This window comes from Peromyscus eremicus, chromosome 1, assembly GCF_949786415.1.
Source record: "Peromyscus eremicus chromosome 1, PerEre_H2_v1, whole genome shotgun sequence".
Classification (NCBI taxonomy): Eukaryota; Metazoa; Chordata; class Mammalia; order Rodentia; family Cricetidae; genus Peromyscus; species Peromyscus eremicus.
This window is the reverse complement of record NC_081416.1, coordinates 173444784-173462201: the sequence shown is the minus strand read 5'-3', so window position 1 is coordinate 173462201 and position 17418 is coordinate 173444784. Positions and strand designations below refer to the sequence as shown.

At 52.1% G+C, this 17418-nt stretch overlaps 1 protein-coding gene across 1 annotated transcript; it reads left to right on the top strand.

Annotated features, from left to right (window-relative positions):
* Positions 1–2774: 2774 nt before the first annotated feature.
* Slc1a5 (solute carrier family 1 member 5) lies at positions 2775–17079 on the top strand. The gene is made up of 9 exons (XM_059281196.1): positions 2775–3538; positions 6999–7041; positions 7995–8042; positions 8482–8526; positions 8973–9133; positions 12764–12997; positions 15001–15195; positions 15279–15413; positions 16532–17079. The coding sequence occupies exons 1-9, from the start codon at positions 2976–2978 to the stop codon at positions 16767–16769; spliced, it is 1662 nt and encodes a 553-aa protein (XP_059137179.1). The 5' UTR covers positions 2775–2975; the 3' UTR covers positions 16770–17079.
* The last annotated feature ends 339 nt before the right edge of the window (positions 17080–17418 follow it).

Sequence of the window (17418 nt, the reverse complement as noted above, 5' to 3'; positions counted from 1 at the left end):
GGCACTCACTACTGGTAGCCCAAGGTAGCTTCTTCAGAGTTACAGCAATCCTCCTGCCTCAGCCTCCTGAGGGCTGGGATTCCAATTGGATGGCACCATCCCTCAAAAGCTGATATGGATGCCTCTTCCTCCAACAAGCCCTCCCTGCCCTCTCTCTGTCTCTCAGGCTAGTCTTCCCCTCATGCCCATGTTTACTCCTAGTGTCGCTGGCTGTGGCCAGGCTGGTCAGGAACTTGGAATCCTCCCATAGTTAGGATTGCAGACCTGAACAAGAGCTGTGGGTGAGCTCCTGCCCAGAAGGCTGGTGGGACAGACTGAGCCCTGAAGTGTCCTCTGTCCCTCCTACGGGCAGACACCAGACTTTCTAGAAGAGCCACCCCTCAGGGCATTTCCCAGGTGGTCCACAGGGCCCAGGCAGGCTCCTATGGCTCAGCCCAGCCTCTCACTGGCCCACTTTACCCTTCGGGAAGCCCCAGGCCTTTCTCCCACTGATGAAATCTGAAGGAATCTGGGTAGGAGGTTGGGCCACAGGGAAGAGAGCTAGCTGAAACCAGTTTGTGAGTTTCTTCTCTTACAAGGGGCAGGCAGTGGGGCAGAACACTCCTAGCCAATCCTAACCCCCCACCTTCAACCTCATTTTCCTGGCTGAGACTCACCCTACACATCCCCTGAGATTCTGGGTTCGGGAGGCCTCTTTCCTCCTCCTTCTGAGTCTGTTGTTCTTACCCTTGGAAGAATGACATTGTCTAGACTAAGAATGGACTTTGTGGTGAATTGGCCTAAGGCCAATTTTTAAAAATATTCTTACATTTATTTTATTTATTTATTTATTTTTGTGTGTGTGCCCATGTGTGTCACGTGTGTGTTGCATCTGCCATGCACCTGTGGGGAGCACCCAATCTGTGACTGTCTAAGGAAAAAGACTGCAAATGATCATTTTTCCTGGCTAGGGAGATGGTTTGCTGCTCGAGCATGATGCCCGGAGTTCAAATCCTCAATATTCATGTAAAAGCCTGGCACAACAGTGAATGCCCGTAACCCTAGTGCTAGCAGACACAGGCTGGAGGACCTCAGGGTCCACCTAGCCCCAAGCCTAGCCAAAATTGATGAGCTCAGATTCTGTGAAAGGGGAGAGCAATCGAGGATGACACCTGATGTCCACCTGCACATGCCCACTTGAGGGCAGATGGACCTATTGGCACACAAATGGATTCCACACACAAACACAAGGTCTTGTCTATCAGGGTGGTCTCAAACTTGCTGAGGCTGACCTTCAATTACTGTTCCTCCCCATGTCAACCTCCTGCCTCTGTCTCGTGAGTGCTGGGAATGAAAAATGCTCCAGCCCAGGCTCCCCAGAATTCAAAAAAGATTTATTTTTATTTTATATGTATGTTTGTCTACATGTATGTATGCATGCCACATTCATGCAGTGACTGCAGCAGCCAGAAGAGCGTGGAGCTCCTGGAAAGGCAATTCAGGTCTTCTGCAAGAGCAGCAAGTGCTCTTAATAGCTGAGCCATCTCTCAGTATAGCCTCCTGGAATTTTTTCCTTCCTTCCTCTTTCTTCTTTTGTTTGTTTTTCAAGACTAGGTTTCGCCGGGCAGTGGTGGCACACGCCTTTAATCCCAGTACTCGGGAGGCAGAGGCAGGTGGATCTCTGTGAGTTCGAGGCCAGCCTGTACTACCAAGTGAGTCCCAGGAAAGGCACAAAGCTACACAGAAAAACCCTGTCTCGAAAACCAAAAAAAAAAAAAAAGACTATGTTTCTCTGGGTAGCCTCGACTGTTCTGGAACTCACTGTGTAGACCAGGCTGGACTCAAACTCAAGAGATCTGCCTGCCTCTGCCTCCTGAGTGCTGGACCTAAAGGCGTGCGCCATCCACCACCTAGTTTATCCTCCTGAAGTACTTTTTAAACGGAGAGGAACATGAAGGTCCTGTAATCCCCGGATTTGGGAGGTTGAGGCAAGAACACTTCAAGGTCAGCCTGGGCTACATGAAACCCTATCTCAAAAATAAAAATAAAAACAATGAAAAAGAAAACTAACCGTTCAATGACTGCCTGCCCTTTCTAGAAGTCCTGCTGTGGTTAATCAACTACAACCCACAGCTAGATTCCCTTAGCAGGGTCGGGGTGAGGTCCGGGTGGATGGATGTGGGTTGGTACAGTTTCCCAACGCCCCGCCCCTTTTGGACGCCTTTGCATGCTCTCCGACCCCGCCCCCTTTCCGGCCCCGCCCCTGTCCAGGCATTGTTATTCAGCCTTGCTTGGGTGACCAGCCCCTCTTTGATCTTGGTCCCACCCCTCGCTCACCACCTGGCGCCGAACGCTCCGTAACCAATCAGCGCTCGCGGGCTGGCCTCCGCCTTCTCAGGCCCCGCCCTTCGCCTTTAATCCTAATCGCTTCCGTCTAGCCGTCTCAGAGCCACGCGGCGCGGCCTGGGAGGTGTTTTATTCGCTCTTTGGCGCCACTTTCCACATCCTCGGGCCTCTGCCTATTTGCATTTTGGAATCGGATTTCCTCTCCCGGACCCGCGACCCTCAGTCCATTCCTCCTAGGGCACCAGTACCCAGGGTTCGAGAGCCAGGCGCCCTAGCCCTGGGATCCCGCATCCCGGTCTCCCGGAGCCAGGCATCCCGGATCTACGCCACCTGGGTTGAGCTTCTTGAAGACCTCCGCCACTTGGGCGCCCTAAAGCTTTCCCGGAGTCAAAGATTCCCATGTCCTAGTGTGAAGAACTGCCTCCCCCACCCCAAAAGAAGAAAACTCCCAGTTTTTGGGGATCCTTCAACACTGGGAAAAGTAAAGGGGTCTCGGCGCACAGCCCGGGGGGCTTAGGACACTCCACCCTCCGAGAGCCTGTGGACTCACAACTTCAAGGACCCCTGCAAAGTTCCAGCCTCGACTCTCGGTCCCAAGAACATTGCACCCAGTCTCTAGGCGCGCAAGGAACCCCCAATTGCGGCTCAGCATGGCAGTGGATCCCCCTAAGGCCGACCCCAAAGGGGTGGCAGTGGATCCCACCGCGAACGGTGGCCCGGCGTTGGGCTCCAGAGAGGACCAAGGCGCGAAAGAAGGTGGCTGCTGCGGTTCCTGGGACCAGGTGCGCCGCTGTCTTCGCGCCAACCTGCTGGTGTTGCTCACGGTGGCGGCGGTGGTGGCCGGCGTGGTGATAGGGCTGGGGGTCTCGGCGGCGGGCGGTGCTGAAGCGCTCGGCCCCGCGCGCTTGACCGCCTTCGCCTTCCCGGGAGAGCTGCTGCTTCGTCTGCTGAAGATGATCATCCTGCCTCTTGTGGTGTGCAGCCTGATCGGAGGTGCAGCCAGCCTGGACCCTAGCGCCCTCGGCCGTGTAGGCGCCTGGGCGCTGCTCTTTTTCCTGGTTACCACACTGCTCGCGTCCGCGCTCGGCGTGGGCTTGGCTTTGGCGCTGAAGCCGGGCGCCGCCTTTACCGCTATCAACGGCTCGGTGGGAGGCTCCTGTGACCACAGTGTACCCACCAAGGAGGTGCTGGATTCCTTCCTGGATCTCGCGAGGTGTGTTCCCACCGGGGATTGGGGTGGGAAGGGCCGGGTACAAGCGGCAATGACGGTTCGAGGGAGGAAGGACTCTGAGTCTATGTTGCTCAGGATGGCCCTGAACTCATGGCAATCTTTCTGCTTCACGCTCTCAAGTGCAGGGATTACACACGTGTGCCACCACTAGTGATGGGACTTTAGATCCCCCAGAGTAAGACACGCCTCCTAGAGTCTAGGAAAACCCAAGGTAATGTTAACAGGACTTCGAACTCTTTGGAAGGGTGAATTTTTACGGAAGTTCCCTAAATTTGGGGGCGGATCTAGATGTGGAGGGCTTGTAGAGGAAGGAGGAGTAACCCTTCCTAGTCTTGTTTTTGGAGACAGGTTACAGGGTTCCACACAGCCACGCATGGCCTTGAACTCCTGATCTTCCTGACTTCATCTCCCAAGTGGCTGGGATAACAGAGCATCATTTTGCTTATTGAAAACAAGTCTGCTACATGGCTCAGGCTGCTCTCCTGGCAGTCCTGCCTCAAGCCTCTTTTCCTCGGTTTGCAGGGGTGGGGTGTCTAAAGAGATGCAAGGTCTGATCTAAGGAAAAGAGCCAGAGCCAAGCGCCCCCTCAAATAAAAAAGTTTGCGGCTCCACAGAGAACAGCTGTGCAAACTACTGGGAGGGAATTTTTGGGTGGCGAAGGGCACACAGAAGGGGCTCCTGGGTAAAGATTTGGACCCAGGGTCTAAGGCCCTTGTACTCCTCTGTCAGGAGCCATTGGGGGTGCAGTGGGGATGTGAGGGCCTTCCTGATCCCCAGTGATAAGTGTCCTCGCACCCAGCTTCCCGCTCACTCTCTCTAACTAACCCCAAGCAGCCAATCAGCTTTCCGGTGCCATCTCTCTGCCTTACCATCTCACTTCCTCCTGCGTGCTCCCCTTCAGTGCCCTCCCCCAACTTGCCCTTCTCGTACCCTCCCCACTTTGGAGGACTCTAGACTCTGGGTCCACGTGGCCTTGCCATGAGGCCCTCTGATTCAGTGTCTTCAGATTGGGGACTTCCTGGAAGGAAACGAGAAGGGGTGGAGGAAAAAGTGAGTCAGAAAACAGGGCATCTTCTGTTCCCGGGCCACAGCAGGGGCTGAGATGGAGGACTGGGCTCTTCTTGTCCATACTGAGTATGCCTCCTGGCTGGTGGAGATTAGCTGGGTCTTGGGCCCTGCCCTGGGCTGTGAGCAGGCACACCCACCTTCAGGCTGTTTATGAACAGAGCCTTTCCCTCCTGCCCAAACTCAAAACAGCTGGAACTCACTTGGCTGGCTGGCCACCCACCCTCAGTCTCAGCCAGCTGGCACTCAGGTAAACACACAGACGCACACGTGGCCTTAAGCTAGCTGTGAGGTACGCACACAGGGTTCTAGGCACTCTGTCTATATTTTTATTATTATATGTATGAATGTCTTGCCTGCGTACCACATGTGTACCTGGTGCCCACAGATGCCAAAAGCAGTTATTGGATTCCCTGGGACTGTAGTTACAGGTGGTTGCAAGCTGCCATGTGTATGCTGGGACCTTATTATCTGCACCTCCCCCACCACTAGAACTCTTAAAGAGCCACTTTTTTTGTTTTGTTTTGTTTTTCCAGACAGGATTTCTCTGTGTAGCCCTGGCTGTCCTGGAACTCACTCTGTAGACCAGGCTGGTCTTGAACTCAGATCCGCCTGGCTCTGCCTCCCGGGTGCTGGGATTAAAGGCGTACGCCATCACTACGGCCCAGCTTGGAGCCACTTTTAATGATGCCACAGGCCGGTAGAAGCTTGAAGCCCGAGTTCTAGAGGGCAGTACAAGTCAGACATATGGTGGCTACACCTCCAACTAAGACTCACCACCGGTGAGATGGAGGCAAGAGGATCAGGAGTTCTAGGCTGTCCTGGGCTGCATGAGACTCTCACCTCCCCACCCCACCCCCAAGAACAAGGACAAGCAAAAAACCTTAGGCAAGTTTCTTGCCTTTCTGTGCCCTCAGTTTCCTGTGTGTGTGTGTGTGTGTGTGTGTATTTTTAAGGCAGGGTTACCCTGTGTAGCCTTGTCTTTGAAGCAGCCCCCACGCCTGCACCGATACACCTGCAGCCCCCACACCTGCACCGATACACCTGCAGCCCCCACGCCTGCACCGATACACCTGCAGCCCCCACGCCTGCACCGATACACCTGCAGCCCCCACGCCTGCACCGATACACCTGCAGCCCCCACGCCTGCACCGATACACCTTCAGCCCCCTTCGGTTAAAAAGGCGTTGGCTATGTAAAGCAGTAGCTGTTGCCACCTGGCATAGGGCAGACACCCGCCACACACAAGTGGCCTTGCAAGGACAGATGCATATTCATGACTGGAACAGCCGTCCCCTCTCACTGCCACGTTTCCTCATGCCCAGATCCTCCCCCCTATTCCTCCCGTGCTCTCCGACCCATCGGCCTGCCCCTTAGGGATCACCCTGTCCTCACCCCTCCAGGAAGTAGCTGATGCAAGACACCAGGGTATTAAATGGTTGTAGGGGGTGGAGCTGAGGCCTGGTGTGACCCTGCCATTGCCTGCCTCTCAAAAGCCCAATTTTTTGTTTGTTTAGTTTTTTTAATTTCTAACCCACAATCCCTTAGTTCTGAAATACCAGCTTCCTGGGGCCAGAGGAGGCCAGTTGAGACTCCCACATCCTGGAAAGGTGTGCTGGCTTGGTGGTGTTGGACTAATTCCTCCAGCTACTCTGGGGGCTGAAAGATCACAAGTCTGAGGCAAGCCCTGGGCCGATGCAGCTAGAGGCCAGCCTGGGCAACTTAGCAAGACCCTGTCTCAAAAAATAAAAAGGTGGCTGAGAATGTAGTTCAGTGGTAGAGTGGGCAAGGTCCTTGGGTTCAGTCTCTAGTATGGCAAGATAAAAGGATGCTAGAGTCCAGCTCAAGGGCTTAAGGTACTTTCGCTGCCAAGCCTGATGACCTGGGTTTGATTTCTGAGACGCACACAACAGATGGAGAAAACTGACTTCTGCACACAAGAGCAGTGGGGTGCACATGCCCCCCCCCAATAAATAAATGTTTATGGCCTGGCATGGTGGTGTACACCTTTAATCCCAGCACAATGACAGTGGGAGCTGGATCTCTGAGTTCAAGGGCAGCCAGGGTTACATGATGAGACACTATCTAAATATATGGTGGTGTGTGTGTGTGTGTGTGTGTGTGTGATAAAGAGTGTGATTGTAATCCCAGTACTCAGGAGGTAGCTGCAGGAGAAGCAGAAGGTTAACATCACCTTCAGCTGCATGTTAAGTTTGAGGCCAGCCTGAGCTACATGGAGACCCTTTCTGAAACAACCAAGAACAAGAAAGGAGAGACTCCCATCACCACCCTCCAAGAGGCCAGCCCTGTCCCTCTCCCGCCTGCCCGCTCCCCGCCCTCCCACGACAGTACCTAACGACAATGTCTATTTCTGCAGGAATGTTTTCCCCTCCAATCTGGTGTCTGCCGCATTCCGCTCTGTGAGTCTTCCCGGGTGTGCTAAAGGACTGGGGGTGGGGTGGGGATGGGCAGAGAAAAGGAAAATGCATGTAGTAACTTGCCAGCGGGGGCTTTTGGTTTGCCATGGAGACTCATCTATGCCTTTCCCATTAAGAAATGAGCCTGGGGGCCGGTGGGGGGGGGTGACGAGGGCTGGCCAGACAGCAGGTGGAGGTGCTTCCTGTGGGAGGTTGACAGCCTGATTTTGATTCCCGGAACACGCAGTTATCCTCTGACCTCCAAACGTGTGGGGGGTGCACATGTTGGGTACACATACACACGTTAAATTAAGTTTTAAGAAGAAAGAAAGGAGAATGTTGGGGAGGCTTGGTGGAGCCTTGTAGTACTCACTCAGGAAGGCTGAGGTAAGAGAATACAGGGGCTGGAGAGATGGCTCAGCAGTTAAGAGCACTGGCTGTTCTTCCAGAGGTCCTGAGTTCAATTCCCAACAAACACATGGTGGCTCACAACCATCTGTAATGAGATCTGGTGCCCTCTTCTGGCCTGTAGGCAGGCATGCAGGCAGAACACTGTATACATAATAAATAAATCTTTGGGGTTGGGGTAGAGTGCCAAGTGCAAGGCCCTGGGTTCGGTCCTCAGCTCTGAAAAAAAAGAGAGAATAGGGAGTTCAGGCTACACAAGGAGGTACCGTCTTAATAAATGAAACCTGGCACGATGGCCCTTACTATAATCCCAGCACGTGGGACGTGGATGGGGAGGGATCGAGAGCTCAGGGTTATCCTTGGCTACACAGGGAGTTAGGAGTCAGCCTGGGCTACAAGAGACCCTGTCTTTGGAAAGAGGAGGGGAGGGAGGAATGAGGGATGCTTGGGCCCGGTTTGTGGCTTTGTACCCAGGATGGTGTGTGGCAGCCCTGGTGACAACTGACACTGATTTTTTTTTTTTTTTTTCTCCTCCACTCCATCTGCAGTACGCTACCTCATATGCACCCAAAGACGCCAACGCCTGTGCAGTACAGGTGAGCTGAAGGGTGGGGGTCCTGCAGAGCCTCGCCGGCAGTCCCTTTCTCCGCCTTCCTTCTCCTCTGTCTTTGGAGTCTTCCAGAAGTTTAGTATGATTTTAGATTTAAACTCTGCAATCCTTGAGACTGGAGTTGTGGTTCAGTCGGCAGAGTCCCTACCTCGCATTCCCAGCATTCCCTGGGGTTTCATTCCCCAGCACTGAGTAAGCCAAGCACGGTGGCACACACCTGTGAGCCCAGTAATAAATAGGAGTACAGAAATTTCAGAGTCATCCTTGGCTACATAGGGAGCTCTAGGCCAGCATGGGGGCCGGGGCGCGGGGCGCAGGGCGCAGGGCGGCGGTGGAGCTAGTTTTGGGCATTCTGTTCCCAGCATGGTAGCGGGGAGCCGTGCTGACCGCTGACATGTCACTAATCCTCCCAACCCTGTCTACAGCCACCTGCCTGTACACAAAGAGAGATCAACGGAACCATGGTCCAGGTGAGCAGGACGGGCTGAGGAAGCTGCACCACAGGCCCACTGTGGCTCTTCAGTTTGCCTCCCACCCTTTGCTGTTCGAGTCTTCCCCCCAAAAAATGTACAGTGTGAAATTTGATCTAAAGTCTGTGGTCCTTGGAGCTGGGGAGATATAGCTCAGCAGGTGGAGCGTTTAGTGTGAGTGTGACACTAAGAAAATGCTGCACAGATTTGCCTACGGGCCAATCTGATAGACGAGGCTTTTTCTCAGCCGAGGTTGTTCCCTCTTCCCAGATAAGCCTGGCTTGTGTAAAGCTGATAAAAAATGACCAGGACTCATTAGTTCCAGCCCCACTCTCTCTGGGTGACCCCTGATCTGGTTTCCTGGGCCTCGGCAGGGCCTAGGACAAGTGCAGTGTAGCTGGGTTAATGCTCTCTCTCCTCCACCCTGCTCTGTTCCTTTCCCAAAGCTGGGATGTGAGGTAGAGGGCATGAACATCCTGGGCCTGGTGGTGTTCGCTATCGTCTTCGGTGTGGCCCTGAGGAAGCTGGGACCTGACGGAGAACTGCTCATTCGTTTCTTCAACTCCTTCAATGATGCCACCATGGTCCTGGTCTCCTGGATTATGTGGTAGGTGGTGGGGACAAGGGATGGGCATGTCGGTTGTAGATATGGGGGAGCCTCCCGATGCGGCTCACTGGAGCCTGAGGGGGTCTTCATTAGAATCCAGTGTCCAGCCGGGCGGTGATGGCGCACGCCTTTAATCCGAGCACTTGGGAGGCAGAGGCAGGTGGATCTCTGTGAGTTCAAGGCCAGCCTGGTCTACAAAGCAAGTTCCAGGAAAGGCGCAAAGCTACACAGAGAAACTCTGTCTCAAAAAAAAAAAAAAAAAGAATCCAGTGTCCACCATTCCCTGGCTATGTGGCCTTGGACAAGTGCTAGGATTAAAGCATTTGCCTTCTTGATCATACTAGAGGGTGATGGAAGACAGCCAAACTGATGTACCACAGCTTTCGATGTAACAACATGGTTCCTTTTGAACTAAGGATCTGAAATAGTGCCTGCCTTACTCAATTGCCATGGAGTGTAGGTGACTCATAGAAGCCATGGTCTTGCTCAGCTTGCCTCACGGGTACCAAGAGTGCCTGCGTTCCATCCCCTGTGCCACAGCCACAGATGTGAGTGCTGTCCTCTGGTTTTTGTTAAGTGACTTCAGGAAATGAAAGCAAAAACCACACGCAAATGCCTCTGTTTTCCCCTTATCCATCTGGTCTCAAACTGACCCTGCCCACTTGGCCTGGATCTAAAGATCAGAAATTGAGAGAAGGGCTGGAGAGATGGCTCAGAGGTTAAGAGCACTGGCTGCTCTTCCAGAGGTCCTGAGTTCAATTCCCAGCAACTACATGGTGGCTCACAACCATCTATAATGAGATCTGGCGCCCTCTTCTGGACTGCAGGCACACATGCAGGCAGACATTGCACTGTATATATAATAAATAAATAAATCTTAAAAAAAAAAAAAAAAGAGAGAGAAACTGAGAGAAAAGACAAGATGGCTACTTTAAAAAACAAAACAAGCACACTCCGGAGGCAGAGGCAGGCGGATCTCTGTGAGTTCGAGGCCAGCCAGGTCTACAAAGCGAGTTCCAGGACAGTCAGGACTGTTACACAGAGAAACTCTGTCTCGAAAAACCAAAACAAAACAAAAAGCAAAAAAAAAAAACAGCTTTTCCGGGACTGGAGAGAGTGCTCAGTGGTTAAGAGCCCTGTCAGCTCTTCCAGAAGAACTGGATTGAGTACCCAGAATCCATAGGGTGGCTTGCAAGCTTCTCCAACTCTGATTCCAGGGGAGTCTGTTGCCCTTTGTGGCCAGTGTGGTGTACATACATACATACATACAAGCAAAACCTCCTTACATGTAAAATAAATCTTTAAGAAAAGTAACTTTCCAGTGGCTGGAGAGATGGCTCAGTGGTTAAGAGCACTGTCTGCTCTTCCAGAGGATCCAGGTTCAATTCCCAGCATCCACATGGCAGCTCATAACTGTCTGTAACTCCTGTCCCTGGGGGCCCAACACCATCACACAGACATACATGCAAGCAAAACACCAATGTACATAAAATACAAATAAATAAATTATAAAAACAAACAAACAGGCCAGGCAGTGGTGGTGTACACCTTTAATCCCAGAACTCGAGGCAGAAGCAGGTGGATCTCTGAGTTCTAGGCCAGACTGGTTTACAGAGTGAGTTCCAGGACTGCCAGAGCTACATAGTGAAACTCTGTCTCCAAAAAAAAAAACAAAAACAAACAAACCAGAAAAAGCCATACTCATTGGGTTTGCCTTTTTGTTGTAGATGTTTGGAAAGACGGTTTCACTGTGTAGCCCAGGCTTGCCTCAAACTCAGTTCCCCTATTCTTGCACCCAAGTGATGGGACACAGGCGTCCACCACCACATTCAATATTATTTGGGAGTGTGGTGCTGGGGATCTGAACCAGAGCCAAATATCTTTTAAGTAAGTACTCCTGGGTTGAGCCACACCCCCAGCCTTTCGCTTTGGGGATGGGAGGGAGTTCTGGGCTCTAGGCTCTACCACTGAGCCACAACCATACCCCTGGTATGTCTTGATCAGTAAGATCACTGTGCTGGAGTAGCAAAGTGGTAATGTGAGTGAGAACAGCTTCTCAGACAGCCTGGTTTCCCACCCTGGTGCTGCCCATTCCCAGCTGTACCTTCTACTCTCAAGTTAGACTTAATTTCCTGTGCTTAGATTTTTCTCCGTAGACACTGGGGCCCGTGACAGCTGCTTCAGAGGTCACAAAAGAGTTAATATGCGTACTGTTCTCAGGACAGTGCCTGGTCTGTCCCGTGCTCAGAGTAAACAGTGGCAAATATTTATTTAAGCATTTGCACTTATAAAGTTTCCGGGCAAGTCTGAGTGGCTAGGGCTTGGCCAACTGGCTCTTCCTAGTTGCACAGGTGGCTGGGAACTGGTGCCATTTTGTGTAAAGGAAAAAGCTGAGGAGTCAGTCGGCCATGGCAGCTAGGCAGGAGGGTATTGGGAAGCCTAGCTGATAGCAAGTACACCTTGGGGTCTTTGCTCTGGAGACAGGGATGGTTGTTGGACCAGAAGTGGGACTGTGTACAAATGCCTCCCGGCTAGTGTCTCACTTCATCCTGTAAGTTAGTGATTGGTGTTTTCTTTATTTCGTGTTGAAGACTAAAAGCAGAGATTTGAGCTGCCACTGAGCCACACCCCAGCCCCTCACTGGGGGATTCTAAGCAGGGGCTCTACCACTGAGCCACATCCCAGCCCCTCACTGGGGGATTCTAGGCAGGGGCTCTACCACTGAGCCACACCCCACCCCTCACTGGGGGATTCTAGGCAGGGTCTTTACCACTGAGCCACACCCCAGCTCCTCACTGGGGGGATTCTAGGCAGGGGCCCTACCACTGAGCCACACTTGTCAGCCCTCTTTACTTTTTGAGACAGGGTTTCTTGGTCTTAAACTTTTTTCATGTGTATTCAATGCCTGTGGAGGTCAGAAGAGAGCACCAGATTCCTTGGAGCTGGAGGTCCAGGCTGTTGTGAGCCACCATGTGGATTCTGGAAACTAAACCCGGATCCTGTGGGAAAGCACCCAGTGCTCATAACTGCTGAGCCATCTCTCCATTCCCGGGCCTTGGACTTTTGATCCTCACAACTTAACGCATGCCTATGTGTCTGGAAGGGCATCTTTGTAGTCCTTTTTAGATGCATATTCAGTATTGGCTCCAGTGGCTGTGACTGACATGCTGTAATAGGAACTCTTTAGTGGGCTGTCAGTCAGCCATGATCAAAGGCTTAGGGTATGTTCCAAATGCCACAGAGCTGGGAGTTAGCGTGACCCCGTCACACCTTTTTCTTTTTTACTGAGAGTGTTTCTGATGGCAGCTGCTATAACAAGCGAACCCAGAAAGCAAATGACTCAGAGTGGTGGGTACTTCTTTCATTCATTGTCGAGTATACACCTGAGGCTGCTGTTCTGGCGGGGATGGAGACTCGCAGGCTTTCATCTCGTAGCCAGACTGCCTTCAAAGGGAAGAAGCACGTCTACAGGCAGCTGAGTGTCCCATAGGCCAGTCTTGGGGCGGTACCCTGGGCCACCCCAGACTTCAGGGAGAGGCTGGGACGTGTGGTCAGCTGAAGTGCCGAGCGCAGGGCCTGGCTGTGCCAGTCACGTGGTCAGCAGCACTAACCTGTCTCTGTGATGATCAGGTACGCCCCTGTGGGCATCTTGTTCCTGGTGGCCAGCAAGATTGTGGAGATGAAGGATGTCAGCCAACTCTTCATCAGCCTCGGCAAATACATCCTGTGCTGCCTGCTGGGGCATGCCATCCACGGGCTCCTGGTTCTGCCCCTCATCTATTTCATCTTCACCCGCAAAAACCCCTATCGATTCCTGTGGGGGATCATGACGCCACTGGCCACAGCTTTTGGGACCTCTTCTAGGTGAGGCCTGTTACCAGTTGTAACAAAGGGACCTGGGAGGTGGCTATCGGTGTTTGAAGACCTGTGAAATAGTGTGATTGGAGCCATTTGATATGGATACAGGATGTCTTTTTCTTTTCCTTTTTTTTTTTTTTTGTTTTTTTTTTTTTTTTGGCTTTTCGAGACAGGGTTTCTCTGTGTAGCTTTGCGCCTTTCCTGGAACTCGCTTTGGAGACCAGTCTGGACTCGAACTCACAGAGATCCGCCTGGCTCTGCCTCCCGAGTGCTGGGATTAAAGGCGTGCGCCACCACCGCCCGGCTCCTTTTTTTTTAAAATCAGTTTTTCTTTTTCTTCTTAACCTTTGTGTTTTGTGTGTATCAGCGTTTCGCCTACATGTATGTCTGCAGTGGGTGTGGTGTGCAGAGGCAAGAGCAGAGTGTTTGATTCCCCTGGGGTTGTAGTTACAGCCGCGAGCTGGCAACTGAACCCAGGTCTTCTGGGAGAGCAAGCACTGCTCTTAACCACTGTCCCGTCTCTCCGGACCCTTCCATCAGCTGCTTGGGGTCCTGGGTTCCACTGCCCTTGAAAGAAACGAGAGAAACACTTAGTCTTTTTTGCTTTCTGTTGTATTTTTGTTCTTGTGTGTGTTGTACAGGCGTGAACACTCAGTAAGTCAGAAAACACCCTCTTTGTTTTTCCTCTGTGTGCTCAGGCTATCTGGCCTTCAAGTTTCTGGCATCCCTACCCTTCCTGTAGGGATGTCTGCTGGGATTACAGACATTTGTACTGCATGACTGATTTTTTACATGGGAACGGGGAATTCAACTCTGGTCTTCCTGTTTGTGCAATTAGAGCCATCTCCTCAGACACTCCCCCTCCCTTTTTTAAAAACAAAAAACCGCTGGGCGGTGGTGGCGGCGGCGCACGCCTTTAATCCCAGCACTCGGGAGGCAGAGGCAGGCGGATCTCTGTGAGTTCGAGGCCAGCCTGGTCTCCAAAGCGAATTCCAGGAAAGGCGCAAAGCTACACAGAGAAACCCTGTCTCAAAAAAAAAAAAAAACAAAAAACAAAAAACAAACAAACAAACAAACAAACAAACAAAACAAAACAAAACAAAAACAAAACCAAAAGCATTTATTCTTGTGTGGAGATACGAGGACAGCTGAAGGGAACGGATCCTTTTTCCTACACTAGGGGTTGAACTCAGGGCCATCATGCTTGCTGACTAAGCCAACCTTAGTCAGCCCCCTTTCCTCTTTTTTTGTAGTACTTTGGTTGAAACCATGCCCTTGTGCATGCTAGGGATCAGCCCTTCCACAGAAAGCCACACCCGTCGGCCCTCACTGGGCTTAACCACTGACCTACTTCCCGGGCCTCTTTATTTTGAGACAAGGTCTCACTACATTAACCCAGGCTGCTCTCAAATGTGGAATCCTTGCTGGGTGTGGCGGTGCTTTAATCCCAGCACCTGGGAGTCAGTGGCCAGCCTGGTCTACAAACAAGTTCCAGACCAGCCCCAGCTGCATAGTGAGAGACCCTGTCTCGGGAAGGGGGAAAACACACACACACACACACACACACACACACACACACACACACACACACACACGGACTTGGTCCCTCCCTGGGGTTGAGGTTACAAGATGTGTCACTACATCCAGCTTTTTGTGGGTGTTTGCAGACTTCCGGACACAGGAAGAAAGATAAGATGAGTCTAGAGGGAGCATTTGAGACCTTAGTCCTCCTGTACATAGCACACTATACTCCAAGCACTGTTCAGGACCCCTCTGTTTAGCAGGATCCTGGGTACCTGCTTTGGGAAGGGAAGGACACTGGAGAGCTAGATCCTCTGGATGGTGGGAGGAAAGGGGGTTTGGGCAGGTGGGCAGGGTCTCCGGATGATGTGGGTTAGGGCTGAGTGGTAGATGACAACCTCAGCTTGGGAATGGCCCCGTTGGACTGTGGGCCTAGCCTTTGCGGCCCAGGAGTGCTCACCCAGGCTCACTCTGACTCCCTCCATCAGCTCTGCCACGCTGCCCCTGATGATGAAGTACGTAGAGGAGAAGAACGGCGTGGCCAAGCACATCAGCCGCTTCATCCTGCCCATCGGCGCCACGGTCAACATGGACGGGGCGGCGCTGTTCCAGTGTGTGGCAGCGGTGTTCATTGCCCAGCTAAACGGGGTGTCCCTGGACTTCGTGAAGATCATCACCATCCTGTGAGTGCTGCAGAGCTGTGACCTGGAGCCCTGCCCCCTACTTCCCATCACGATATGTCATCTCACTGCTCTTCCCTCCCCAGGGTCACAGCTACTGCGTCCAGTGTGGGGGCCGCAGGCATCCCTGCAGGGGGGGTCCTCACGCTTGCCATCATCTTGGAAGCCGTCAGCCTCCCTGTCAAGGACATCTCCTTGATCTTGGCCGTGGACTGGCTAGTGTGAGTGGGGCCTTGGGAGTCTGGGGGTGCTGAGGAGTCGCCTGGGAAAGGGCCTAAGGACTTCTGAGCCCAGGAGGAAAGACAAGACGGGTCTAGAAGGGAGCATGTGGAACCCTAGTCCTCCTTATGTTCTGGCGGTGGTGGTGGTGCACACCTTTAATCCCAACACTTGGGAGGCAGAGGCAGGTGAATTTAAGAGTTTCAGGACAGCCAGGTCTACACAGAGAAACCCTGCCTTGAAAAACAAAACAAAAATAATGATGACAATTTATGTATTTTTATTTGTGTGTGCATGATAGGGGATGGAGTATGCTTCATGATGTGGTTGGTTTTCTCTGTCCACGTTTGTGTGGATTCTGGAGATCAGGCTCAAGCCTCCAAGTCTTGGACAACAAGCAGCTTTACCTGCTGGACCATCTTGCCATTTTTTTTGTTTGCTTTGGGGTGTTTTTGTTTTGAGACTGGATCTCATTATGTAACCCTGGCTGCTCTGGCACTTACTGTGTAGTCCAAGCAAGCCTCAAACTCATGGTCCTTCTGCCTCAGACTTTGTGGTACTAGAAATACACGTGCGAGCCGCTGTGCTTGGCCCAATCTTTGGGGTTTTATAAGGAACCCCAGAAAGGCAGTGAGCCGTGGTACTTTGGAACCATGACTCCTAGAACAGGCAGCTTAATCTCAGTTCTGTCATAACCATGCGACCTTACTCTTCCTGTGTCTCAACTTCCCCATCTGTACAATGGGAAGAGAGTAAAGTATGTGCTACACAAGTAGAGGCCTATTTGCATCCCTACTGCCCATATAAAACCCGGCCCTGACGGAGACAGATGGCTCTGTAAGAGCTCATTGGCCAGCCCATCTCCCTGATTGATGTGATCGCGTTGGAGTCAGTGAGAGATGCTGTCTCACTAAGCAAGGATGTCGTGTGTGGTAGTGCACACGTTTAATCTCCGTGCGTTTGAAGCCAGCCTGGTCTCTCTCCATGGTGAGTTCCGGGACAGTTATGTAGAGAAGACCCTGTCTCACAGAACGTCTTTTCTAGCGGGGGAAGGCAGGCTGCCTGGGCCCTGGCCTCCTCTCCCTTCCCTCTGACTTTGTTGCTGCTCGTGTCCTTTTAGGGACAGGTCCTGTACCATCCTCAATGTGGAAGGTGACGCATTTGGGGCAGGACTGCTTCAGAGTTACGTGGATCGTACCAAGATGCCGCCAAGCTCGGAGCCTGAACTGATCCATGTGAAGAATGACATGCCTCTGAATCCACTGCCCCTCGCCACAGAGGAGGGGAACCCCCTTCTCAAACAGTACCGGGGACCCGCCGGGGATGCCGCCACATGTGAAAAGGAATCTGTTATGTGAATATCAGGAGGGACTTTCTGTGCCCTGGTGGCATCACATTGGAAGTGGGGATCATGAGAGCTGGAGAAATGGACTGGTATGGACTCCAGGGGTGGGCTGTTTACACAGTCCGGGAAGCTTTCCTTCCTGGAAAGGATATTGGGAGCCTCATTGCTGGGGTAATGTGCTTATATATGAATGTGTCCACAAATCTCCCCCCATCTTGGCTCCCACTCAAGGAGATGACATTCTTGTCACCCAGAGCCATCCAACCTACCCGTCTACCATGTAGAATTCTCTATCCTTTGAAGGCAAAAGTATGGTGGTGTGATGCTGTCTTAATGGCGGTAGCTGTGTGTGTGTGTGTGTGTGTGTGTGTGTGTGTGTGTCTGTGTGTGTACACATGTGGATGTGTGACTTTCCCAGTAGTCCCTCCATGATGACAAACACTCCCCCACAAGTCGCAGGGAAAGCCAAGGATAAATATTGTCACTCCAGAGCACATTTTTAACAATAAAATGGTGTCAATGCATGGGATGAAGTGTTCTGAAAATCTGACTAACACCGGGTGTGCAGGCACACATCCTTAATTTCAGCATTTGGGAAGCAGGTTTGAGGTTTTTATCTGGGAGAGGACACGGAGAAGAATGAGGAGCTAAAGGCCAGCCTG

What these genes read in the sequence shown, in the direction of transcription:
- Slc1a5 (XM_059281196.1), top strand. Translation starts at nt 2,976, where the DNA reads ATGGCAGTGGATCCCCCTAAGGCCGACCCCAAAGGGGTGGCAGTGGAT. An exon ending in TCCTTCCTGGATCTCGCGAG is followed by an intron (nt 3,539 to 6,998) that starts GTGTGTTCCCAC and finishes CTATTTCTGCAG; the next exon opens with GAATGTTTTCCCCTCCAATC. An exon ending in TGTCTGCCGCATTCCGCTCT is followed by an intron (nt 7,042 to 7,994) that starts GTGAGTCTTCCC and finishes CTCCATCTGCAG; the next exon opens with TACGCTACCTCATATGCACC.